The sequence below is a fragment of the Trichogramma pretiosum genome, unplaced genomic scaffold (genome assembly GCF_000599845.2).
Source record: "Trichogramma pretiosum strain Unisexual culture from Peru unplaced genomic scaffold, Tpre_2.0 scaffold2, whole genome shotgun sequence".
In the NCBI taxonomy this organism is placed as follows: Eukaryota; Metazoa; Arthropoda; class Insecta; order Hymenoptera; family Trichogrammatidae; genus Trichogramma; species Trichogramma pretiosum.
The window spans coordinates 3,020,748-3,048,405 of NW_019641687.1; the positions used below are offsets into that span (position 1 = coordinate 3,020,748).

General features: G+C 46.3%; 1 protein-coding gene across 8 annotated transcripts in view; it reads right to left on the reverse strand.

Moving 5' to 3' along the window:
* LOC106658981 (zinc finger protein 853-like) overlaps positions 1-27,658 on the reverse strand; it is an 82,003-nt gene that overhangs the window by 18,870 nt on the left and 35,475 nt on the right. For 7 of the 8 annotated variants that reach the window (XM_023461371.1, XM_023461372.1, XM_023461370.1 and 4 more), the window contains exon 4: positions 15,747-16,128. In XM_023461371.1, coding sequence (XP_023317139.1) covers positions 15,747-16,128 — 382 coding nt within the window. The remainder of the gene's footprint in view (positions 1-15,746; positions 16,129-27,658) is intronic. The other variant, XM_023461375.1, reaches the window with a different exon arrangement.

Here is a 27,658-nt window from a genome sequence, read left to right on the forward strand (position 1 = left end):
TTCACCCCCGGTCGACAGCGAGACGAGAAATCGATGCATAATTCCCTTTTCAGCGATTATAATCGACGTCAGAAAAATATGCCTGCGCCCACTCGAGTTTTCCTTTGGCGAAGCCAGATGAAGAACGCGTATTATACATACGTATACGTTCGCGCATGTACACTCGAGCGTCAGTGTACGTATGTGTGTGTATGCATATACGTAGCTTTAGGTTGCGCACGTCGAGGGCAGAAAATTAATGTCCCCTGCAATCCCATGTATAATACATTTCGTCCTCTCTCTCTCTCACTCTCAACATAGGCCAGAAACCGGACGGGCCTGTAAAATTTACGCGTGGCGCGCGTACGTGTAAACTCATTTAAATGTGTGTTACTGCTACTATACAGAAGAGCCAGAGCGAGAGAGGAAAGCGTCATCAGAAAGAGGGAGGGATCCTGCTGCTGCTGGCTGGTAGCGTCATCGAAATTCCGGCCTTGTGTGCGTGTGTGTGTGTGAGCGAGAGACAGAGAGAGAGAGAGAGAGAGAGAGAGAGCCAACGCGTCTATGCATGTGTGCAAAATCATTAAACCGCGCGCGCACACTCGCCAGGCGCGCTTGTGTTTTAGTATATACGAGCCTTTCGCAAACCACCCCTTTCGCATGTTCGTTGCCGCCGCTGCTGCTATACGTACCGTGTGCTGCGTGTATAGCGCAGGCCTAGGGGCGCAATGCACGAGAGATGAAAGACCCGCAGAATATCTCGCTCTCTTTGTCGAGGCCTATTGGATGTTTTTCGACTGCGCTTCGGTATCACTTTTTTTTCGACGATGATTTTTCAGCAGGTGCTACGATACATACATGCGCCCGCTGCAAGTATCGAGCTGCTAGCACCTTTTTTTTGTGTCGATGATTTTCATGCTAGCGCACTTTTTGCGATGCTAGACGCGATGACTTTGAAACGTTTGAATATTCATGACTTTGGCTTTTTGGCTTTTCGCGTGTACACGCCAGAGAAAGCGCACGGCAAAAAATCCCCACCGGCGGCACTGGTTCGATGACTGTATTTTTGGCGGAAAAAGGGAGGATTTTCGCCAGTGCTACGTAGAGCGCAGCAGCAGTAGCAGGTTCGATGACTTTTAGTTAGTATCATCAATATCATCGCATGCACACAGGGCGTCGGCTCGTCGGCGAGCTCCCTCTTGCATGTCACCTACACACACTCGTGCACACATGCATGCACATGTGCAGACTCTCTCTTCGCTCGTAGGATGTTTTATTTTTCGCGCACTCAATGACGAATCGCTTTTGTACGTCTAAAAATTGTGCGCGCAAATTTCTCTCTCTACCTCGCACTGCATGCGTATGCGTGCGTGTGCGTGTATATCAGACATTGTTGCATACATGTACGTGTATTTTCAATTTGTGCAATACACAAGGACACAATTCCTGGATACTCTCCGGGCGTTAATGTTTGAAGAGGCATAAAGCAGCAGCAGCAGCAGCAGCGCGGCGGCCATGAATTCACAATGAATCTCGTTCAAATAGAGGCGCGCGCGCGCCCGCGAGTGTGTTTTCGCTGCAGGGTGAAGTCAGGGGTCGAGATTTACTGAAATTTATCATAGAGGGCCTACTGTTTTATGCATGAGCCTCGAGACTGTAGCCGTTGCGTTGCTTACTGTTGCAGCTCTCGCTTTTCTAAAAATGATAATTCGATCGCTAGGAGCGCGAGCTATACACAGTTGATTTGCACCGATATGCGTGTTCATACATGTGCGTGCATTTATATATATAATACGCAACAACCTGTATCGAGTCTGTCTGAGCATATATTTTTCGACTTATTTTCAATGGTCAGGCATGTTTAATGCCACTGCCACCGCCGCCGCCACCACCGTCTCTACACTCGCTCGGCCAGTGCTGCACACGCAGGCACCGGCACAAGCAGTGCAATGCAAATATTGATCATTCATCTAGGAACTGAAATACGGGCTTTCTTGTTTAAACTCGCGCTTGATTATTCGCTGGAAATGAACGGGAAATCATTTCAGAGCTTTGTTGCTTGAAAATTCCCCTGCGTATATAAGCGTGTGTGCAGCGCTGCATTTATGCAAATATATTGTCTTCGGCGCGCACTGCATTAGAATTCGGACGCAACGGCAGCGAAAGAAAAAAAATTTAATCATCCTGCGAGAATGCAGCAGCCTAGCTATCACATAGTCATCATTGGCACGATGATTCGAGCAAAGAGAGTATAGTTGCAAAATTCGCACGACGCATCTTCCGCTGTGCGCTTGTCTCATGCCTGTGCAGTCCGCAGCGTGCAGTGTAGTGCTGCTCTACGTGCATCGCTCAGCTCTCGCAAACTCATTTTTCATCTAGTCCCATTCTCTTCTCTGGTTAAACCTGGACAACGACTCGACGCGACCAGGATGATGTAGCGTATTACAAGGAACGAAGTATTTTTTTCCGAGGCTATGCAAGAAGCAGCAGCAGCAGCAACAACACCGCATAGAGTATATGTGCGCGCGCGAGGGGGAACGGGATAGTAAAAGAGAGTTTTCTTTTTCGAAACCAGTTCTCTAGCAGTGCGCGAGCGGCCTCACGGTATACACAGCACTGCAAGTTCACGGTTACGTAAGACGGCGCTTTATTATATGCACGTACCTAATTTGGCCGGGGCTGTAACGATACACGCGCTCGCTTATCACACAATAGCCGAGTTTCTTCTTTTTTATTTCATTTTGTTGTTGTTTTTTTCCTCCAACTTCCAACCCGTGTGTTCAAAGTTTTTTGATTAATTCGGGGAGGTAAAAAGCAGACTGTGATCAAGCAAAAGAGATGGTTTCGCGGTAAAAACAAGACTATTACTCAAGCGCAGTTAGGCAAAAAACGTAATTACAATTTTATAACGGTTCTTCTATTTGTATATATGAGTGTGTGTGTGTGTGTGTGTGTGCGAGTGTGTTTCATACAGCGATGATGTATAGACAAAACCCTGCGCACGTAGATTAAGAGATTAAAAGTAGTACAATCCCGTGTCTTCGTTGTCCGGCTTTAAAATATTGCACCGTGGAAAAGAGCTCGTATGCGAGAAAGTTACATCTTGGATCGTACATGCCGCGTGAATAGCGAGGATAGATGAAAAAAAAAAACTCGCAACAACAATTTTCATTGCTATGCATTTTCTCACGTCTTTGTACAGTTGAATATAAACTAGTCGGCTGGACAAAATTAACTCTCAGTCGACGATGACTAACAAATACAAGTTTCTTCCTCCTCTTCCCATTCGGAAAAAAAATGACCGATACCCCTTTTGAAACTCAGCTCCCGCAGCTATCTTCAATTCTGCCACTCCTCTGCGAAAACATCGTTATCTATCCGTATACGTATGTGCTCGTATATGCGCTCGTATGCGCGCAATGACAAAATCAGCGATGCAGAGCATTGCTAGCTGCTGTTGCACAAAATCATGGCGTCGAATATATTAAACCTTACCCCCGTCGGCGCGAGGAGGGAACGTCGCAAAAAGTCAACAACGCGCGTGAATGTGCGTGTCTGCGTAAGCACGATAGGACCGGGGTTAACGCAATTTCCAGCGCGCCCGTACACATATACAGTCGCCTATATTGCTAGACGTAGCTGCAGCACTGCCTGCCTCGCGCGGTACATAGTAGTGCGCTAAGCGCAGCGGAGCGTTGCAGGCTACGCTGCGCTGGAAATCATTAAAATAAAATGGCCAATAACAAATGACTGTTGCAAAGAGCATAAATACGCGCAGCTCGCGCTAGGAGGGAAGGTTTGCGCTCGTTGCATCGTCATGCGCCTCGTACGTGTGTGAGTGCGTATGTGTGTGTACGAGTGCAGGGGAGAGTTCAGCAGCGGAGTCGGTATGAGAGCGGCGAGCAAAAAGGTGGGTAGTAGGGGCTCCGGTACCGGCCATCTTGGGGCCAGTGCAAAAGGACCACGTGACCGTCATCCGGGCACGTACACCACTACACGTACAGCATAGAACAGGCGAGCTTCGTTGAAGCACACGCTACCACGCCCATTTAATGATTTCTACCCCCCTTGGCGAGAGAAACTGCAAGAGTGTGCGTGTGTATGTGTGCTGCGCGCGCTGCAGTCATCATCGGTAGCAGCCGCCGCCGCCGCCGCTGCTGGTGCACTGACGCTAACCTAGCCTCTCTCTCTCTTTCACCCGCTCTCTCTCTCTACAGCCTAGCTCTACTCTAATACTGCTCCTGCTCTAGGGGTGCGTCCGGGGAATTTTGGACGAGAAATTTATGGCCGATGTTGCTACACTGCACCGATGCAAGAGCGGCTATTGCACCGTGCATACTTGCACGAGAGAAGAGAAAATGAAAATTCACCGTGAGATTAGACGGTTTTTTTTCTGGCAATTTTTTTTGCATTCGGATGGATTACTGCAGCTATAAAAAAAAAGTATCCCACTCGTTTGGCTGTTGCACGGCCGAGAGAGCATGCAAATAAAAATACAAAATAGTACTTTGGCCGCGTATAAGGTGCTGCACATAGCATACGTGCGAGGGGGTGCGAAATTTGGCGCGGATGCGCTGCTGCTCGTACGTAAATACGCGTATATCACACGCACACAAGTAAGCAAACGGTGATAGTCGGCCGGTACATATTGCTTCGCATAATGTGCGAGCGAGAGAGAGAGAAAGAACGAATCTAGTAGATGATGGTATGCGCTACCCGCGCCGTTGTGTATTGCACGCGCAGACCTTTTAATCTCGACTATATATATGCGCGCGAGAACAGCAGCAGTAGGGCCTATCTACGCGCGTTGTGGGAAATCCGGAATATTGCGATAGAGGGATTATTTGCGCACAGTAGAGCCTGGAATGCCGCGTGCTTTGGAAATTTGAAAAATTTATCAGACTCCGCACTATAATATTGTGCGTAAATCGATATCCATCTCTGCTCTCTCTACACACACACACGTATTCTACAGGCATACACAAGCAGGCTCGGCTGAGCTTCTTTGTGAATTATTAATGCCAGTTGCCGTATACGCCGTGTATTATAATGTGTAGTAGCTATACGCGTGTGTTTGCGCCGGCCTGTAATTAAATTTAACGGAAAAATAGGGAAAAAACGCGTCAGCCGAACGGTCGCCTATACATACTCTTTGGACGTGTATAACGCGTAGGACGTTTCGAATTTTTCCACGCGAGAATTCAATTACCAACTCGTTTGTTTATTTGGCAAATTTCGCGCGGTGAAATTAGCTGGCTCGTTTGCTTTAAAAAAACAAGGACAGTGACGTTCGTTCGTTTAAGTTTGCGGAGGCGCTTGGCAGTGTGCAGTTATGAAACCGCAGCCCGTATATACAGCAGCAGCAGATCAGATACACGCGCGTGCAGCGCAGCTCGCACCGATCACAAACACACAAACCCATACACAAACAGAACTCGGTGCTGCACAGTCGTCCCAGGCTATGATATATATTTATCGCTTTAGCATACAAATTGCCTGCAAAAAAAAGGGTTTAACAATCAAAAGTGCGACTCGAGGCCGAAGATTTTTCGACGATACTACGCTGGCGCGCTTCCGGCCAAGATGCGCGCGCCCGCGAATGTAGCGGGTGTATAGTGCACGAGGCATATGGCTCGAGACGCCCTCGCGCACCTGCTGCCTTGTAATTTTTTTTCTTCTTTCGCTTTATTCACGCGATACACACACATATTATACGCGCGGTGGACGGGCACAGGCGGTCTTTTGTGTTTACACACACACACACATACACACATGAGCGTATAATATCGAGTCGATTTTTTGTGCCTCATTACTTCAACACTTGATACTTGACTATAATACGCGACCAGTATTATAATATATTGTAAAGCCGATAAGCGCGCGCGCGCGATTTGTTGTCGAACAAATTTCGATAATGAAAAGCAGCGGCGTTGTTTTATTGTAAATTAAAGCCTTCGTCGCTGCTCGTTTGGCGGGTGAGACACGAATTTATTTAACGAGCGTCAATTGTGCCATGCGATTATTCGTTATGATTATTTAGCGATACTTCAAAGCGACCGGAACGAAATAAATGACACGAGCAGTTTGCGCGAATTTTCCGAGCTTTTGATTGATTTTCATTATATACATAGTATTATATACGTACGATGCGTTAAGAATCATTGAGTTTCGGAATCTCATTATACAAAGTAGCAGCAGTGGCAGCATCAGAGGCGGCAGCAGAGGGATTATACACGCGCGATTTGTATCAATGGATCGCTTTGCCGGAGTAATTAGACTCGATATGCGGGCTACGTATAATTCGAGCTTACGATGGCGAGCTAAGAAAATTTCGGACGCATAAATGTACATATCTGGCGACGACGATGATGGTAATGGTGGTGGTGGTGCTGCTGCTGCTGCTGAGCTGAGCTGAGCTGAGAGAGAGAGAATAAGCAGTCAGTGCAACGTGGTGTCGCTGACCCCGGGGGCTATGGTAACCCTTCCCTCTCGAGCTCGTTTCATGCGCCCTCGTGGCTTGCAGAATATATGCGTTATAGAAGCTGCTGCAACCTAACGCAGATATATCCACTTACACACGCGTACACTCACACATACGCCGAGCGAGGCCGATGAACCTTTTATAATTTCAGCAGGCCCGATCGAATCTTATGTACGACTTTGCTTTCTTACGCCGAGTTTTTCGCGTGAGAGGTGTAATTGGCTGGAAGTTTAATGATTTTTTGGGGTTTTAATAATGACTACGAGGAGGATGATGATGATGATGATGACGGGGGTAGAAACGGAAGCTATAGCAGCAGGAAGCAATGAATCCGAACTGATTTATTCGGCGCGACGACGACGACGACTACGAGGAGGCGGCTATACATGTACGCCTATACACCCACGTTCTGCCAATGAGTAGCTTAATGTTTAGCGTTGATTACGATAGTGCTGCTGCTGTTTACGGAAAGATTGATAATGTGATCGAACAATTTATGCCTCCGGCGGCATTTGTAGCCGATGAATTTTGCAGCAGCGCGCATATGCGAATTCGTTCGATGGTCGAGCTCGATGTACGATTCCCAAGAATATAGAGGCACAGATGTGTCGGAGCATAGAAAATACTCGTGTGTAAAGAAACGTATCCTCGCCGCTGTTGCTGTCTCTTTTCACTTCTCGCGGGTGACTCTCGATAATAATTTTTCGTTGTACACATGCACGGACGTGAAAGAGCCTCTGCTGTGTAAGTAATTTATTCCCGATGCCTGATGAGACTATTGTACGGTCTAGGATGTGAAAAAGGGTTCTCGCGCAGCGACACAATGTGGAAAAAAGCCACTGCCCGAGTCGCGCAAAAGATGAGTGCTGAGGGTGTAAGCGGTTTTCTATTGTAGCAGCTCGAGAAAGGAGCTCTATTATAGAGTCGAAGAAAAAAAGGGCTGCGTGCGAGGCGAGAAGCAGCAGCAGAAGAAGAAGAGGATGCGTGACTATACTCCTTTTTTTTGTACGCACTCGCACCGCAACGATCGTGTTACGATTGTACTCTCGCGCTTGTAATAATACGACTTTTTGTTGCCAAAGGAAAAATTGACGCGCCGAGAAAAATACTTGGCTTTTGCGTGCATCATACAGACAACGAGCGAGCGCACGCAAAGTCAAACGTCGCCACTCGTGTTTGTGTACGCTCGGCGCGGCACGACGTCTCATTCTTGTCGTACCCCTTTTTTCGTTAAGTCGTTTCGCGCCCTTCGTGCAAGCAATTTTTTCCGCAGATTGCCCGTGGGGGCGAAATTTCGTCATTCGCCTGTTGGAGCGAGGCGGCGGCAACAGCAGCAAAACCGAATTTTATAACGTCATCGAGTTATAAAGTACACAGTTTGTTTTTTTTTCACGGTATAATTTTAAAACGATCTCGTGATACCAATTGAGAGAGAAAAAAACTATCCGAGCGCCGCGTAGACGAGAAAGAAATTCGAGTCATTAGTATACGAGAGACGAACACGACTTAAAGGGGTAAAAATTAATGTTTCAGAATGAATGTCATACAGAAGCAAGCAGGGATCGTCTTCGACTCGTTTTTTCTTCCCGCCCGATTTTTCCTCGAGCCATTTGTCGTTTCGAGCGAGCGCAGTTTTATCGGAGATTAATACCAATGTATATTAGTGAGAGATGCTAACGACGATATGACTGACGATTATGCTCCTCTTTGAACTTTTTGCCCCACTGGCTCTTTAAAATTAAATTCGAGTTTTCTTGCGTGATAGAGCGTAATTTTTTGTCTTCTTATCTGCGCGCGCGCGCGCGAGAATGACTCAGTTACCGAGAAAAAATTCTTACGCCGAGTCTATTTCTAGTCCACTCGAGAATCGTGTCCCTGATAATGAATGCGCTGCTGTATGTAAGACTCGCGATGTTTTCATTAAGCCTCAACGGTCGATTGAATCGATAGCGAGCTCGAGAGAATACAGTTATGCACCTTAAATTAGATAATTATAGCAAGTCCAAGCGAGCCTTTTCAAGGCCGCCACCGTAGTGACGTTTGCTCATTTTTTTTCTCTCGCCCAACGCCGAGTCCAATCCAATGAGATGCAAAGGCAAACATGGCTTTGATCACGTCACACTTACAACTCATCGCCTACATAAATTTGCTCCCCGTGTCAGGCGGCGCACGCGATCGAAATGAATATGCTACATCGAAGACGAAGCTATCTTTAATTAGTCTAAATCGCCTAGCTTATAGTTAATATAAATTCTCATGATTAAAACTCAACATCGAGCTTCATGCGCTCGCTCGCGTCTGCGATTCCAATATCGAAAGTGTAATTTAAATAGCGAGGGGTAATATATTTACGTGAAACGCTTGGGAAATTAATGTAACGATCGCGAATATATGCAGTCGAAAATCGGGAAACGAAAAAGGAGAAAGAGGAAAAAAGGAAAAACTGGAAACTTCAAAATAATTACGCACGCAACGTCTTGTTGTTGTTGTTTCTGTTTCGAAAACGGGAGAAACACATCGCGTGCGTTTTACTTAACGTACTCATCGAGCGCCAATTAAAGATCTTGGGCTGGAAAAAATTCACGAACATGCGCACTGGTGGAGAAAACGGCGAAAGACTCCCACACACGCATACGCTCAGACACACATACACAAGCATGCATACGAGTCGAGACGGTGTTCGTGTACGTGTGTACTAGAAAGTCCAAGATGGAAATCTATATCTTATTTTACTGCCGTGGCTCGCTTTTAACCTGCGCGCACACATGCATATAGGCGATAAAAGCGCCGCGCTTATAAATCTTAAAAAGCTGACCGCGTGATAAGTGCCTTTCTTTGCCGCACGCGCTGTTGTGACTCCCCCCGCCCCCACTCATCCTCTATATACTGATACACACACAAACACTCGAGTACATATAGTGCAACTCGAAAACACGGTCATCGCTGCTTGCAAAATAAGTTTAATTTATTTATGAAAATTTTCGATTTTTCCAGAGCGAAAAATGTACAACATAGTGACCGTACTCGGCTGCATTCGATTAGAAAGTAGTCTACGCTAGTCTATATCCTTTTAATTCTTCGGAAGGTTCGGTGTCTTATCTGCGCACGGGAATCGACGCGGTCATCTCGGTGGGGTGCAGTATACAAGGTGAGATTTTCGGAAGACTAATCGTTGCGTAATGACATTATCGATGCTCGCAGGTGTGTTTGTGCGCGCACCGACACACGCCGCTATACAATCGGCGATCGCTGCAAAGTATATACATACGTATACTCATCGCAGCACTCGGTCTGTGTGCAGCGCATGCATATAGTGCCGCAGTGGAAAAGGGTAATTTGCTTGATTATAGATGAGTAAGTTTATGATTCGCGTTTGCGCGCGGCGCGCCAGTCTATGTACGCTATATAATGAACAGTTCGCGGCGCTTGAACGAGTGTAAACTGTTTCCCGTATTAATTTCGATAAAGTGTGATGTTAAGTTAATTTACGGATACTTAGGCATATCTCTCGACTGTTTCCATTAATTTACGCGCTCTTCAACTCTCGCTACATAAGCGTGTCCAGGCGCGAGGATTAAGTTCATAAAACGTGCAATATTACGCTATGTATCGCCGCTGCTTATTACCATCGCACATCGATCGGCGCATTTATCAAACGATTGATATGTTCATACTTTTTAATCCAAGCAGAGACAAGAGTAAAGCAAGAAACTCGCAAAGCCGACCGTGTCCCGTAATTGAACTGAAACCTTGAAGAGCTGTCTCGATTTAGTCGCCAAACAAAAAAAAAGATGATAGGCCTTCGCGAAAAAATGAAATAATGCATATATTTGCTTAACCTGTGCGTGACCTTGCGCGCAAAGCCTCTCTGGTGAAAGTTACAATTTACGCAATTTCTTACGTGCTTCGGAAATTGTCGAAGCAATAGTTTTTCTACATAATAATATTGCGTCGAAGTTCGATTAAAAGTTGCATTTGGAAGTATATATTTTCGAATAATCAAAAAGTATTCTTACATCGAGGCATGGCACACGTGCGTGAGCGCCTGTGTTTGTGTAAGCGCGAAACGACCGGTTGTTCGTCGAGGCACGTGCGCTTGGCTAATTCGACACAAAAAAGCAGTTTGCATTGTCCGACTTCACCCTTTCGAATAAAAAAGACGAAGCGAGCGAAAGAGAGAGAAAAAAAGAAGGTAGGCAAGGAAAGTTAGAAGGTATATAGCGCGTAGGCGTCTAATATTGACGATCAAACGAGAAAGGGGTCTTTCGTGCGTGCGCGCATACATACACGAGTATAGATATACGAGCGTGTACGTAAGTCGTGACTAGGTTAAATAGACTCGGCTATACAGCCATGACATACGGACGTCCGAACTAATTTCCATTTCGCCTTTTTCTCGACTCGGCCATGCGATTCTTTGCCACTGTGCTGCTGATCCTACCCCTTTCTCTGTCTATGCGCTAATTCACGTGTGTGTATTTTAGAAGGGTCCTATGCTAAATGCCATTCAAATGCGACGATTTGTTTATTCTCGTGAAAAAAAAAAAAGAAAACAAGAGAATAGAAAAAAAAGATATCGCTCAGATGGAATTGGAAATGAGGATAAAAACCGAGAAACATCGTCCGAGCCGTACATATTAATTTGTTGGAAAAAGAAGCTAAGCGCCACCGGCTCCTTGAGCTGAAATGTAGCTGCAAAAGGATAACCTCGTCTGAAAAGTGGTAGATGAAAATGTCACGAGCGTAGCGCTTTTATATTTTAATCTTTAATTTCTCGCCCGCGCACCATTTGACCGTCGAAGCAAAGTAAAAAAGAAAAGAAAGAATAAAACGCTGAAGCTTTTCGCTTTGATTTTTCACCTTCGTGAATGTTTGAGTCTGGAGAATTAGAGCGAATTAATGTTTTCTTTATTGCTTTGAAGTGTTGCGAGCGAGAACGACGGCTGCTGTAAGAAGTTGGACAATTTATACATATATACCGGTTAAAAAAGGGTTGGAAAAATTATAAGGTAAAGCTTCGACGACGATAGCCATTACGGCAGCAGCGGCGTCGGCCCCTTGCGCGCGACTCGAGTGTATTTTTATTCATGCGACGAGCGAGTGGCAATTTTTCCTCGGCATTAATCGCGGGCTTTAAAATTGTGCCGGTCAATTTTGCGACGAGTACGTGAGGCGATTTTAAAAAAGCTCCCTCGGCGCCCCGGTGTCGACGTCGAATATGAAACGTATCATCGTTCACATTTATACGGGTGCGTAGGAAAAAACCACGCGCATGAAGTCGCAATCGGAACGTATTCATTTCCCGAATCAATCCCGAGTCTCTCGATAGATTCTTATTTGCGTTATCGGCAGGCGTCATTTGCGGTTCGAACAATAATCGCTCCTTCCTCGAGGCTGATTTCAACGCATATCGTAATTCGCGCGGGAATTTTGAATTTTGTAATTTGATTTTCTCCGGCTAGATGAAGCTATTAAAGCACTCGCATCTGCATTTGCGCCCTGGTGGTGGTCATTAGATTTTCGCTTGGCCAGCAACAGCAGCAGCAGCAATTATCAAAGCATCTATATTATGCGTGCGCGAGCGCTGGGCAGCTGCTGCTACTGCTGCTGCTTCCCCCCGACGCGATTTAGCGATCGGAAAAAGGAAGAAAGAAGCGGCGCTTTTGTTTGCGATAGACGGTGTAGCGGGGAGCTGAGCGTTATCGATATCGCGCAGGCTCGCTATCAAAGGTGCATGCATCTGAATTTCACCGAGGGTTAACGAATTATTATATATGCGCTCTATACGGCCGTACAAACTCCGGGTATAAACATTACATAATGGACATTAGTGTGCATGTGGAGAAATGCGCCGCGCATATAGGCTTTTCTCTCTCTCTCGTTCTCTCTCTCTCTCTCTCTTTCTCTCAGCCAGTAGTTAAAGGGTCGGCGGCTGCACTGTGTACACACAAGCAAGCACGAGGCTCTAGGCCTCTCGAGTATGATCTGTCTTTATCGCTCGGATTATTCGCTTATACATTAGCGCGGAGGCCGGCCTGCTGCAGCGCGCCACACCGTTACGGCCTCGGCTATTCTCCAGCTCGTGTGAATCCCGACGTGTGCACGCACACATGTGCTCTTATTCGAGAGAGCGGCTATTCCAGTAACGGACGTCGCAATAAAAGCTGCTCGTAGGTCGATTTTTGAGTCGCGCGACAAACTATCGCCTGTAATTAAACTGCATCGCGAGTGAGCTTTTGACGAATAATTCAAATTCGCGCAAGCTTGCTACTATCACCGCTGCTGCCTCTGCCGCTGTTGCTCCTCTAGGATACAACATCAGAGCTCAACTGAAAAATTGATTCAGCATTAATTATAATTGGCATCGCTCGGCGTGCACGTATGCATACACACACGTGTACATATGCGCGAACTCGCGCGCCGGACCGACTCGCGTCCAGTCAAGCCCGTAATGAACGACCGACGTGTTTGAGTCGCGGCATGAAACATGCATGCTTATAAATGTGAGAGAGTGTAAGTGTATGTGTGTGCCTATATACGTACGTGCATGCGCGCAGTGTGCACTCGTTTCGCTAGTCCGAACTAGCGAGCGGCAGTAAATCGCTGCCCCGCGCGCATATACCCGTGAGCTATCGCAAATTTCGACTCGATTTCACGATCACGCTGCGCACGCGTCTTTTCTCCATACGCCGCGTTTATATGTATTTATGAGTGACGCGAGTTGCGGCTTTCGATCGTCATTTGTCATTTTTGCTACTATCAAAGTATTGTTTTACTTTGCTGGAGCCGAAAAAAATCACACACACAAGCCGTTCTAAATAGATCAATCGCTATTCGTCAAAAGTTGTCCGTTTGATATTTTTCGCCGGGCGTACATTCGATCATTATAGTTATTAATTGAATCGCAGCTCCGTCATTAGCTGTGCGCAACGATTGAATCGTCTATAAGTACGAGGCATGTTCGCCGAGCCTCTGCACATTGTTTAAATATCTATTCCCACATCGCGAGAGAGAATAGAGCCATATAATACACGCGCTGCGCAGTGTACGAATCATTAATGCTACACATCAGTTTACCGCAGTAACAATAATAATAATCATTAACGAGTGCGCAACGTGTGTAGGTGAACGAGCCGTGTGGACGCAGTCTCACATTCGTGTCTTTTCGTGTGAATTTACACGATGATGAATAAGTTTACTGACCCTCGACAGGTTGACGCTTGGGTATAAGCGAGAAAACGAGCACTATACATTCGCGCACTGCAACGCGAGCTATTCTCTTATTCATCGGATTTCCGTTTTTCGCGCTCGAGCACCGATATGACAAAAGTACGTCTTGCAGTACGTATCGGCAGGTTCACGTGCGGCTGATCGATCCCCGAGATGCAGCCGTTCGGTCCACGAGCTAGAAATCCTTCCCTCTCCGAAATAATAACCCTCGTCGAGTCAACGACACGGTTGCAGCAGCGACAGGCTGGTGCCGCCACGCCGCGTTGTGGGCAGTCCTCTATCTCCAGCTCTCTCTCTCTCTATCCTCTGCGGAGTTGGCGAGAGTAGGCCGGTGCACACACATACTCAGTTGTACAGCGAGTCTATACGACGCCTAGGTCCTGGCCAAATTGATTTCGCGGTTCGCTTGCACCACCCCGCGCCTCAGCTCGCTCTTGTGGCCTGCTGCTGCTGCTACTATACACCGCTGCCTGCTGCCAGACAAAGCCTAGTTCTCGAGGCTTGCGTGAGAGCGATGCTTAGTTTTCGAGGGCAGGGATTTTCCAAAAGCCAAGAGGCTTTATTGATTTCGGGGAAATGAGCATGTTAGCCGAGGAAAGATGCAGCCTTGTTAGTGCGCCTCAGAAATGCCTCGCGATCATCACACGATAATGATGATTATGCCTCAGGATTTTAGAGTGGATAATTGATTCTCGACTGACGAGTATGTACACTTTAAGGCTTAGCCCACGTTATATTACATGCGATTTGCAAGTGTGTGTAGGTTTACGAAAACATTAGTATCGAGTCGTTGATTAAAAACTAATGAGACCGGGGAAAAAGCAATAAAACTAACAATGGACATGGGGAATAGTTTCATCGAACGCTAAAAAAAAGATATTGCGCGTACAACCTATCATTTTCGGCTAAAACAAAAAATTGGGATATCCACTGTACTAGCTCATATAGACCTACCGAGGGGTTGATCGACATCAGACTTATTTCAAGCCGAATCAATGCGTGTATACCACGCAGACCCCATTTTTTTTCTATTCGAATTCGCGCGACATTAGGCTGCCTGCACGCGCGACCGGTTGGATTATTAAAAAAGCATTAAAACTCTTTGCTCGCTTCGAGCCGAAAGGGTTGCGTGCGTGATAATATACGGACTGGAAGATCAGAAAGACGAGAGCGTGGAGGTTCGACGAAAGAAAAAATCATCGATAACGAATAGCAGGGGGGTGTACTTTATCCGTAATCAATCTTCTTGAAGTTTATTTTTAAAATATATCATAACCACTATAGCAAAGAGAGATCAAATAGCTTAATCGCGTTGAGAAAAAAAAAGTAAAACAGAGGTAAATTTGTGTCCGTTGCACAAAGAAGCAGGAAAAAAGGCAACTATTAAAAGGGGGGTCCCTTTCTCGTAAAAGCCAAGTTGTTTTGAGCGCAGCTAAAAGAGAATATAGAAAGAAAAACTTCCTCGCGCTCTCAATCCGAAAAAGAGATCTTGGACTAACTCGCCCAGATTAAATACTCGAAATTCCCGCGTCGCTCGCACTCTTTTCTTTCCTTTTCATCCGCGTATATACATGCATACATATAGTGAGGCTCGCGTTGAGAAACTGGCCAAAGTACATTTTTTTTGCGCAAAGGGGGCGAATGAGATTTCTTTCTCGAGGGTCCAGTAGCTGTGTGTTGGCAGCCTCGGGGCTCGGACAACATGTTCGGGCTTTAGACGAGTCGGGCTCTCAAGTGAATGCGCGGAAAAATTTGTTTCATTAATCTTAATCCGTTTCATTACGGCATGACACCAGCAGTTAGATTATATCTCATATACACGGCACGTCGCTTTTTTCCCTTTTTAGTCCGTGTCGTGTTCCATGAATATGCTGCACGTCGCACGAGGGATTAAGTGTCGCTATTAATTGAATACGACTTTTTTATTCAATTTTTCTGAATGGACAAAGCGTACCCCGAGTTATATCCTCAAATTATCCACACATGAGCTGACGAAGAGGACGAGTACAAGGAGAGCAAATTTTGGCTATGTGTAATATATGTGCACGGTACTTACCGGTGTGGAGCCTCGTGTGCTGCTGCACGTGGCTGAGCTGTTTGAACCTGCGATCGCAGTAACTGCACTTGTAGGGCTTCTCGCCGGTGTGCACCCTGATGTGCTGGACGAGCTGGTGATTGCTCGAGAATGATTTGAGGCACTGCTGGCACTGGTGAGGCTTGACCTCGTTGCCGGTTATCATGCCGCCGGGGCCGACGCCGACGCCGGCCAGACCACCGGCACCGGCTAGTCCAGCCAGGCCCGCTGCAGCTGCGCCAACCCCGCCCGGTCCACCGGGTCCAGCCCTGCCCGCAGCGCCGAGGGCGTTCGCCGCGGCGGCGCCCAGTTCTCGTGCGTGCATCTGCATGGCGTTCTTGTGCATGAAGATCTGCGAGAAATACTGCCGCGATTAGTTGGTATGCTGTGCTCTTGCGACACGTAAATCGCGCTGATGACCAATTTCCAGGATAAGAATGAGGCGTAAGCGGTGCGATACACAGACGGAAATTGGCCATCGCTATATCGCTATACATTTATATTACGTGCATTATTTCAAGCTTACTGACTGACACTCAAGACATGCATGCGACGAGGTAAAAATAAGTAAAAATTCCTACCAGGTCATATTCGATAATAGTTTGACCCACATCGACAAAACAAAAGTACTACCCAGGCAAAAGGAATACAACACAATCCGGCGCCTATCGAGTATCCCGCAAGACTGATTCTCAATTTCGCTCAACAGCGGTAGTCCGTGTGCTGTACAAAAGGGCTCGACTCTCTTTCTCTTGAAGAGAAAAAAGGAGCGAGAATCGAGCGCGCACTGCAAACAGCGGAGGAGTCGAACAGGTGTTGCGCTTCGTGCTCGCGGGATTAGAATCGAAAGGGTTAGACGCGCGCGTGGGTGGCTGGAGGAAGGGGCATAGAAAAAAAAGATAAGACGCGTTGATGGTTTATATTTATGAGATTGAAAAACGATACCCGCGCGCCCGTTCGATATATCATGGCGTTGAGAGCAGTTTTTTCAAACCCTTTTCGACAATTATCATAATTTTATTGCAAATCTCTTGAAATCTCCAGTCACTCGGGCTGAAGCTCTTAAAAAGCTCGTCGTAGCGTGTAAGAACCTTAAAAAGAGATCGAGCCGAGAGAATGGGCTAGCCTTTCCAAGAGCTCAACGGGATTTTATTAAAATATGTTAAAACTGTAATTAAAATCGAAAAATCTCTCTCGAGCGTCGTGAGCGAAGTTTTAAGAATCTTAGCCTCTTTTCTCGCCTTGGAAGAAAAACGAACAAGAGCATATTATATATATCAGGTATATACGTATATATAAATCGCAGCGCACGCGGGCAAAAGAATTGAAATTGTCGTAGAAGGTTCTCAAGTTTCTTCTTCTTCGAGTCGAACGTCACCCCTTTCATCTCTTTTTTCATCCATTCGCTCGTTTTTTTTTTACCATCACTGCTTGTAGATCCCACGGGGGAAAATGATTTCAAGCCAAAAAAGAAGAAACCGAGAGAGTTGAGAAGGAGGGAGGAAAGGGTTGAAGGGGGTTCGTGATCGGACCAGCGGCAGCATCCCTGACTCTTAATTCCCGTGAGAGAAAAAGCCTGTTCTCTCTTATAGGTATACGCGAGTGTGTACGTATGCCTGTATGCGATTCCGTCTCTTGCCTGTTTAGCCTTTTTTATTTTTTCTACATCTCGCTGCTTCATCCGTATGTATGCGGATGCGCTTGTGTTAAACTTGAGCTCGCGAGGGCCACTCTCTTCTTTTCTTTACCGCTCGGCAAACAGATTCTTTTCATAGAATTTTTTGCGCTTTTTGATACTTTGAAGCCATTGCGCATATCCGTTAAAGTGTTTCTACTAATTTAACGCACAAGTTTTTTGCTTGATATTTTTCTAAATACGACTGAAACATCTGCTCGTGGTATTATTATAATATACCTTTTTAAAATAAATTAATTTTTTTTGTCTCGAATCGCAATATCCTAAGATTTTTAAGTTTCCTTATTTAAAAAGACTGCACTTGTCGTGCTTATTAAATGCGACAATGAGAGCAAGTTTTTCTTAAAATTACACGCATAGCTGAAATGCGTTTCCGTCCAAAAATACAGCCCGCATATCGTCGCAGTCGTGCAACATTAATCAAAAATTTTTATCAGCCCAAGCCAAGACGCGAGTAAAATTGTGCAGAGAAATTAGGCGAGCGCGCAAAGAGCCATAAGAATCTTTTTCACTGCTGATTTATCGCCCCCGCAGAAAAAAGGTGAACGAAGAGAAATGCGCCGGACACACTCGCACACGCAGAGACACAGGCACACATAGACGCGTTCATACGAGCGCATAACGAGCGGTGAAAAAGAATCATAGCTTAGCCGCAGGCCACTGCGGCTTAATGTCCTTAATAATGGAAAAATATATCAAGTGACATGACCGGATGGTGCTGTATTTTCTCGGAGCGCAAAGAAGAAGAAGAAGAAGTCGCGAGAGCGAGGGGAAGGGAGCATAAAAAAAACCTCGGCCACGAGTACTTCTAGCACATACTTTTCTCTTCTCTACTCCTTTTACTTTAGTTACGACTTTTTAAGTTTCCCTCATCAGCAGGGAGCAGCAGCAGCAGCAGCAGCGCGACAGCCGCCGCCACCACCACACACCGCCACTTGCACGATGCTTTTTACGAGGCGTTTATTACCCACTCTCTGCACTACAAGCTTGTTTTGTTAATTATAGAGCTTGACTTTATTATTATTCGCGCGTTTTTTAAGCTTGATGAGCTTTTAAGCGATAACTCTTTTTTCGTATTAATGTATTTTTTAGCGTATGCAAGAGCAGCGAGAAGGTATAGGGGGAAAAAAGAGGTAAAAATACGCTCCAAAAGCCGGTCTTGCGTGAATTTGCATAGCTCGTACCGAACGCACAGGCTTTTTCTTTTACTCTTTCGAAAAAAGGTAGAAAGGGATCGTTAGCATTTCGAAGGCATACGCATAAAGAAGATCTCTCTCTCTCTCTCTCTCTCTCTCGGCTCACCTGCGCAGACTGGACTCGCCAGGCATATGCCCTTGGCTCTCCTACGCATCGTAATTCTCCCGCTGTCGGGCGATTTTTTCGCTCGTCGTGCATATATCTACTCTTGTTATTATCGTCTCACGCGCGCGGTAAACTCGCGCGCGAGAGGATGCATATACGCGTGCGTGCGAGTATAAAGTAATTGTCATCGCGTCATTCCCCAGCGGAGCAATTAAAAGCTGCAGTCTAGGTGCAACACAAAGGAGTGAGATCTCTGGGCTGGACGGGATAGCCTTTGGAACAATACGCCCCCGATAGAGCCGCCGCTGCTTTGCGACGCATATCTGCAATCGAGAGCTATATCTGCGAGCACGAATCTAAACGAGGCAATCTCCGAGAGCTAGCCAAATTCGTCGCATCGGCAAATTTCGTCCCTTACGTATGTAGGTAGGTGGACGACGACGTGGTCCGGCGCAGCACGAGTAGCGAGAGAGAGAGAGAGAGGCTTTACAACGCCAGGGCACGCGCGCAAAATTATCGACTGTCCCTTGTAGTCGCTCCACCTTCTCCTCCTCCTCCTCCTCTTACTGCTTCCTCTCACACTGCAGCTTTAATGCCTCGAGGGCCTTATAATGCCTTAGCTCACTCGCTGCGTCGGATGGACGACTGCAGCAGTACGCAGAACGTGTATGTAGTACACCGCAGCAGTCTCTCTCACTCTCTATTCTGTACAGAGACTTGCGAGCGCGTGAATTAAGGGAAAAGCTCGTTTATACGTGCGTCGTCTGTGCTATGCAGTGCCTCGTGTATACGGGCACGACTAGCCGAGATGCATCGAAGGACCTGCGGGGGGGAAAGCTAGACAAATGGATACAAGCGCAGGCATATACGCTGCTGTATAGCAGTATATACGAGCGCGACGCACGTGGCGCTGCTGCTGCTGCTGCTGCAGCTTCCTTCTCTCATTCTACAGGCACAGCGCCGTGTAATTCGGACGGACGTGTTTCGTGAATTTCCTATGCGCCACATGCTTATGTGCGTGTACTTACGCAGGAAAATTCGAGTATATAACACACATTGTCACGCCCTGAGCTCGAGACTCGAGGAGAAGAAGAAACGCGAGGTGGAGGGTAATTAAACGTATAAACGCTGGGTAATTTAACGCCAAGTTGCACAATGGCTCGAGCTCGCTTGCGAGGTGGACACGCGATGCGCATTTCCGGTTTCGTTCAAGGTGATATACTCGTGTGTGTGTGTGTATAATGTACAGATCGAGATGGTGACATCTTTTGTCGTTTTTACTCTCGATTTGCACGCATGCCACGAAGCTCGAGATCGAAATAGCCGCGAGATTGCGACGTTGTTTATATTGTACAACTTCTAAGCTAGTCGGACTGTGTCCACGATAACCTTTGACATAATCTATAGCGGCGGCAGAGCAGCGAGGAGTTGCTCCGCGCGCACAATACTTTATAATTGGATAAAGCAAAATTGCGAAAATTCTCTTTAGTGCTGATGCATTAATGTTCTAAATACGGCCGCGTAGAGCAGTGGGTCAGATCAATTTTACCTATTCGTTAAATATCAAACGAAATATCATGATCTAATTTGTTCGCGTGTACGTAATGATTATCAGTCACTTTCGTAATCAACTGGAGAGTGCAAAATTTCGAGCAACGAACTGAGGCCTTATGTTACTATTGTTGGTAATTCATTCATTTGGCGTAAAATATGCAGCAACATAACGGACAAAGTTTCAATAAACTTGCTCTCACCGTCGACGTATTTCGAGTGACACAATCACTCAGCTGCATCATCAAAATCGTATCGTTTTCATTTAAAATAGGTAAAAGCCCGGACGCGAAATCATTATCCTGCGTTACAATAGCGAACATTTAAGCCGAAAATGTATTGCGTGTGAGACTCAGAGAAAGAGGGAGAGGGAAAGAGAGCGAGAAACTCGTTACGCTCGATTATCGAGCGGTCACATCGGTTTTTCCACGAATTACACCCTATCGATCAAATACGCGCGTCGAGTTTTTTTGCTCCATTCGCGATACACCGCACGCAGGCTTTAAGATTGTCGTGTACCGTAAGAGCTGTGCACATCGGTAAAGGGGCGCAACTCGATCGCTCGTACATAGCGAGTATCCGAGCCAAGCACATACATACATACACAGAGTTTCGAAAAGTCATAGTATTCGCGGGAGGATCCGCTACCGCCACACGTCAATTGGCTGACTTGACATACGCGGTCCGCACTTCTCTCTACGTGTGTGTGTGTGTGTGTGTGTGTGTGTGTACAGAGATTGTGTGCATCTGTGTGCGCGTGTCGGTGTCTCGGAGCGCACACAAGATCGCTTACTCTTTCTTGGGTGTCGTTTTTCTTCGTGGATTATGTAAAACCACACCGCGAGACGCGTCGACGGCTGCGCGCGGCCTTCGCTCTATACCTATATATGCCAGGAATGTTGCGTATATATATAAAAGAGTTGCGCGAGTCATTACAAACTTATATTCTTCATCGAACGTGTGTGATAAAGAATAATAAAAACGAGTTTTGTCCGACACACGTACAATCGACCGAATTTTTTGCTTCCCTCTCGTGTCTTAGTTCCATTATGTTGGCGGATTGACGCAAAAAAAAGAGAAGCAACTTGTAACAATCAGCCACATCCTACGACTGTACTGGTATACACATACTACATCGCGTGCAGAGCCACACTTTTTTGTGTAAGAGAGTTGAATCGACTGCGGAGGAAAAAAGAAATAATCTCTCGGTGCGGGAGTATATATAAGAAAGAAGTAAAAGGGGTGGTCGCTGGCGTCACCAAAGCTGATCTATCGTTAATTATATCGATATGCGTATGCTAGTATACGTGCTTGTGTACGTGTGTGTGTGTGTTGTGTGTGTTCTCGACCATCTGCTTAACTCCTTTGGCGTGTACAACATGGGACTTTATCTATACGCTACGGGTCGATCGTCGTGTTTTTTTCCCATTTATTTCGCCTCGATGCAAAAAAGGCCGAGTGAATTTTCTTTTATACATGGCGTGCACAATGGAATTACGTTCCTTTTTTAACTTTACCATACTCCTTCTTTCTTGCTTACGATACATAGAATATGTGCGCTGCTCGTTTTATTGTGTTGCGGCGGCGGCAGCGACGGGTATGAATAGGGCTACGCTGCTGCTGCTGCATACACTGCATCGCTAAAGGATGCGCGAGCGCGAGAGGAAAATAAAACGGTACCTCATAGTTATGCTACATCAATGCTCGATACATATCTGATAAAAGTCGCCGGCGCGATTCAATTGAACTTGGTCTACAAATAGCTTAGAGAGAGCAAGTCGAGAGTGCGCTACAGGGCGCGCGGTCAGCGTTAATTCATTGATCGGCTCGGCGAATCTCTCGAGGGCATCGCCGTGCCCCCGAAGCAGCCTCTACTGCTGCTGCTGCTGCTGCTGCTGCTGATTACCTGATGGGGAGGCGCCAAGTGATGATGATGATGATGATGCGTAGTAGGAGGAAGATGCGGCGACAAGTGGTGATACGTCGGGGCTGCATTTGCCGTGGCCGCTGCTCCGTACGAGCTGGGGTGATGATAGTTCCGTGTCACCTGATGATGGCCGACGTCACTCGTCGAGGATGTGGCCGCTACCGTCGTCGAGGTGGTCGTCGGGCTCGTCGACTCGTCCAGCTGCAGCTGAGAAGGAGGCGGCGTCGCGGCGCTCGGCCCGACCGGAGGCGTCCAGGCACCGTGTGCCTCGCCGCTCGTGGCGTACATCCTACTTCACTGGATGTCTAGCCTCGGCAAAAATCGGCTGATCGCTCCTTGACCAAGTCGCGTAAGGAGCATAAGTACGGCTGATCACTATCGAAACGCTTCGTTTGCCAAAACTTCCTTTGGCTTCGAGTCAGTTTTTCACTTGTGTATCGGTGTGTGTATGCAGTTGGTGTGTAGGCGTGTATTATTCACGATTTTTATCCAAGATTTGGCTTCACGAAATCACATTTATCACAGCTCGTTGGCTTAAAAAAAAATAACAACAACAACAACATCGACGAGTTTAAAAAAAATGTAGAAAACGATAGCGCAGCGCGTACGCAAAAACGCGCGGTCGCATGACGTTGGCGTGCGCCATAGCTCGGCGCGAACTAACTTATTCTAGGCTAGACACACTCCGTAGCGCAGGCTAGGCCTCTTCGGGCAGAAAAAAAGTGCGAAAAGCGAACGCTGAGATAAGGAGAGGCTTGAAAAATACGCTCTGAGGCGCGCATCGATTGGATACGATGATGATGATGATGATGATGATGATGATGCATCACTGAGCTTAGCGGACAGTTAGCGCTGCGGTCGGAAAATCCGGAAGCGACTTGCAGCGAGGATTATATTGTTTTGGGGCGAAAAGTAACTTTATAATCTTCGTTTCTGTTTACGTCGTCGTTTTGTGTTTTTTTTCGTTATGGTTTTTTTCATTCACTAAAGTGACTTTCGTATCGAGTGCAGGGCAATTCGAGGTCTTATTTTCCAAGGTTTTTCATAATTTTCCACTTTACTATAATAAAAAAATACTAATTGATATGATCGAACCAAGATCTGTCCTCTTCCGCTCTTAAGGAAGATCTCGTTATCGTGGCAATTTTTCGCATTTCCCGTTTCATTAACAATCTGATAAGTGCTCATAAAAATTTTTGAACAAACAACTTGTGACTTTTGAAATATTTCCTGGCGTTTCGAGTAGTTTGTGTATCGATAATTGATTCATGCGGCCGATTGAAAATATAGAACAGCGTTTGAAGAGCGAAAAAAATCGGCACGTCTATTATCCATTATGGCTGCCGTTAATATCTGCCTGACGCAGCTCTCAGATAAGAGCGAGAGAGCTCGGTGCATCAGCGCTGCACATAATTTCATCGACTTTTTTGTGCAGAATCATAATTTTTTCAAAAAATTCCTCGTAAGCCACGAAGCGATGGGGTTTATTTATTTATTTGCTTTTTACTACGAGCTGAGTGAGTTTTATTCGCATTTTAAAACCATAAAGCGCGCACTGCATCGCTAACTCGGGTCTCGAAAAGCAAAAAAAGAAGCGGCCAAGTACTCTCGGCTCTCGGAGCTTCTTCTTTTTCTCTCTGCTTCAAAGCCGTGCAATAAAATTCAAGCGTGCAGTATAACAACTCGTCTCTTCGCACTTCATATCGGTTATTCGAATAAAAGAAATCACAGAGCGCGCGTTAACCGAAAGTGAAACGCGCGAGCGCTGGAAAAAAATTGTTGCCAGAAAACCTTCGGACTCGCTCGGCTCGGGCGATCACTTTTCCGAGAATAAATCACGCGTTTATGCGCAGGGGGCCGATCGCGGCCTGCTCTGTTGGTAAATATATATACATGTATATTGTGTATATGCTATACGTATGTGTGTGTGTGTGTGTGTATATATTTTCAAGTATGCATCTGCAGTGCGCTAGCCCCTGATATAAATAAAGCTCTGCGCGCGAGAAAAGATGGAGGAGAGGCTAAGGGCCGTGGAAAAAAGAACGAGCATTCGAAGGCCATTTCTCGCCTCTCTTTGCGCTAGCTCTCGCGCTGTGTTATGGTACGTACTCGCGTACACGTACACTCATACCCCCTGACTCGAAATTACTGACCATGGGCAATGAACGAGCGAGGCCTCCCCTTCTCCTCCTCGTTTCTTCTTTTCCTTTATTTTTTCTTCTTCTGTGTGCAGCGAGAGAGAGAGAACAGTTCGTTGCAGCCTTTTTTTTACGCGTTGCATATATATAAAAATAAAAGTCAAAAGAAGCGAGGAAGAAGAAGAAGAAGACGAAGACGAAGGCGAAGCTGGCGCGCAAGGAAAATACGTGTATGTACTGCTGCTGCTGCTGCTGCTGCTGCTGCGCCTCTCTTTATTCTTTGCGGAGGTGGAGAGAAAAAGAAAGACGCGCAGCGTGGCTGGCTACATCTTCTCCTAGAGAGAGAGAGAGAGAGAGAGAGAGAGAGAGAGAGAGAGAGAGAGAGAGAGAGAAAGAGAGACTGCACGCTGTGGCGGCTTGTACTTTTGCCTCGGTATTCTTTTTTCAGCTCGCCGCTTCTGACTAGCCGTACAACCGTAGGAGGCTGTATATATATTAGTTGTCTAGGACGCGCTTTATGGTCGGCGCGCACTTTGTACGCGAAAAGCGTGTTTTAATGTGCTTGCTCAGATTGCCTGTGTGTGTATATACGTTTATAATAAGTGTGTGTGCATAAGTAGGAAAAAACCAGCGGAGAATCGCTAAGCATTAACAGAAATATGGATCGCTCGTGCGCGCGAGCGTTTTAATGAGATTTTATTCGCGCGAGCATGGAATTACCTCAAATCTGGAGTATTAAATTTAATCAAAATCGAAGAAAATTACTCTTGAAAAAAGTACTGAGCATGAATAAATAATTGTATATGCCACATTCCTTTTTAAACGTGTATATAGTCAAGACGCATACACACACACACACACAGAGGCTCGGATGAAAAAAGTGCCTCGGGACGCGAAGGAGGAGAAGACAGAAAAGGAGGCAATAAGCAAATGCTTATATATATACACGTATACGTATATTCTCTTGTCTTCTTTCTTTCTTCTTTCGCAGCACGCTCTTTTTCTGCATCTCGCGCATGCACAGACGCTGCTGTAGCACGCAGCAAAAAAAAATTATGAAAAAGAAAAAAAAATTGATATAAAATAAAAATAAATATATTATACGACGCCGGCAGACCTTGGCTCTCTGTTCGTACTGCAAGTATATAAGACTTGCTCTTTCTCTCTTCGAGCACTGATGCAGCCGTGTTGCCAAGTCTCATTTGTTTATCAAGTTACATGCATGATGTATGCACGTATATAGAACTGTGAGAGTCACAAATGAGGCTTTTGTGCACGTGTGACAAGGTGATTGACTATGAAAATTTTTACGGGGCACTCGCTGCTCCAAGACGCCGATCTGTGCGAGCGAGCTTGGAAGTTAGTTTTTCCAGACTACAGTTAAAAGTATACCCTACGATTGATCGTTTCTTTTTTAGCGAGCAGCATATAGTCAATTTATAGTAGCGCGCAGATAGTGTGAAAAATTTTCCAATGTGCGCGTCTGATAAGGGGCGCGAGAAAAAAAAATCAACCTCCAGATAAGAAAGAATGTTCGGAGCTTCGACTCGAGCTGCTCGATATGTATACGCTGTATGTACGCTCGAGTGAGCTGTACAGTACATACACATGTTGAAACGAAGCGAGAGAAGGAGAGACAACAAGACGAGGACGCGCGCGCGAGCACAACGCGAGAAGATATCGATTTATCGTATACGACAATTTCGACTCGGCGGCCTTTTTTTGCGCCTCTCGGTTGCGCTCCCTCGCGCGACAATTATTGTTGCGGATTATCGCATAAGTCGTTTTAATAATAACATTATTATTCCGTTAAAATTTTTACAACCTTATCGATGTCGCTCTGGCGAGTGAGCGCGCACCGCACGAGCCCGGAGTCGATCGTTCGAGTGGGCAATAAAAACGAGCGAGCGAAACAATGTGATAAACCACAAAAAGAGCTGCTGCTGCTGCTGCTGCTGCTGCTGCTGCTGCTGCTGCTGCTGATGCCGTTGTTGTTGCTGCTCGGCAGCAACCTATAAAAGTATCTCTCTAGCTTGCGAGCTCCTAGAAAACGTCTACTATAAAACCTCCGGGGAAGAGAGAGAGAGAGAGAGAGAGAGAGAGAGAGAGAGAAAGAGCAACAAAGTATAAATCTGCCTTGAACCTTCATAAAATTGAAACTAAAAGACCAATAAAAAAGGAGAAGAGTCTCGCGCGTGCGCATGGGGCAAAGCGTTGTAAATCACCTATTGCATACAGCTTATAGGCTCGCAAATATAACGATATATACTGTCTTGGGGCAAAAGCTTGTCAGGATGTAGAAAAAATATCTTCAAAACTAAAGCTCGGAACAACACTGCGTTGATTTTCGCGAGTCTGCGGCTATAGTTTATTACGCAATAGAAATCATCGCTCAATTAGTATTACAAGCTGTGACGCGAATGTGTATACACGGTATATACAGCAAGAAGTGCAGCCGTGAGTATGTGTGTGTGTGCAGTCTAGACAACGGAGTTGTGTATAACCGTGCGGCGGACGGGTGAAAGCGCATTGTAAAGTAAATTCCTTGCGCGACGTCGCGATAATGGGTTACTATAATTTCCGCGGAGCGCAAAAGAGAGGAAGAGAGAGAGAGAGAGAGAGAGTCACTCGGTTCTCTTCAATGGCACACGCGCGCGCACGTCTGTCTCACGTGCGAGAACTCGGTACGTGAATGTGTATGTGTGTGTGCACTGCACGCCTGTAAACACTACGTCTATATACACGTAAATACGTATGTCTTTTCTTATGGAAGTGCTATATCTGCCGTACGTGACTGGTACGTCGCCGCCGCCGCCGTGTGTGTGTATACGTATACGCACCGCAAACTGGTTCCGAAGATGGGGCGAGCGAGACACGGAGCTACTTGTGTGCTCGCGCGAGAGAGAGTGACTTTTTTGGGGGTGTAAGTTGCTGCCTCGACTATATACGTTTGTATGTAGGTCGACAGATCGCGCGCGATACTGATTTATCGTTACTACCGCTGCGGCTTTTCTTTGCGCACGGCGATTCCCTTAACGATCGATTGATGTCGTCATCATCGTGCATTACGGATGTTTCGGTCGCAAAAAATACTCCTCGCCATCGCCGCGGCGCAGAAAATCAACATGTAATTATACGACTGCTGATGTCTGTTTGCGTATATAAGAACGCGCAATGCGCGCGATAAAAGTAATTGTTTTCGGCGGTAATTGCAGGTAGTATATGCACACACAGCAAGCGCAGTAGCGCTGCGTGGATGATTATAATTTTACAAGCCTAT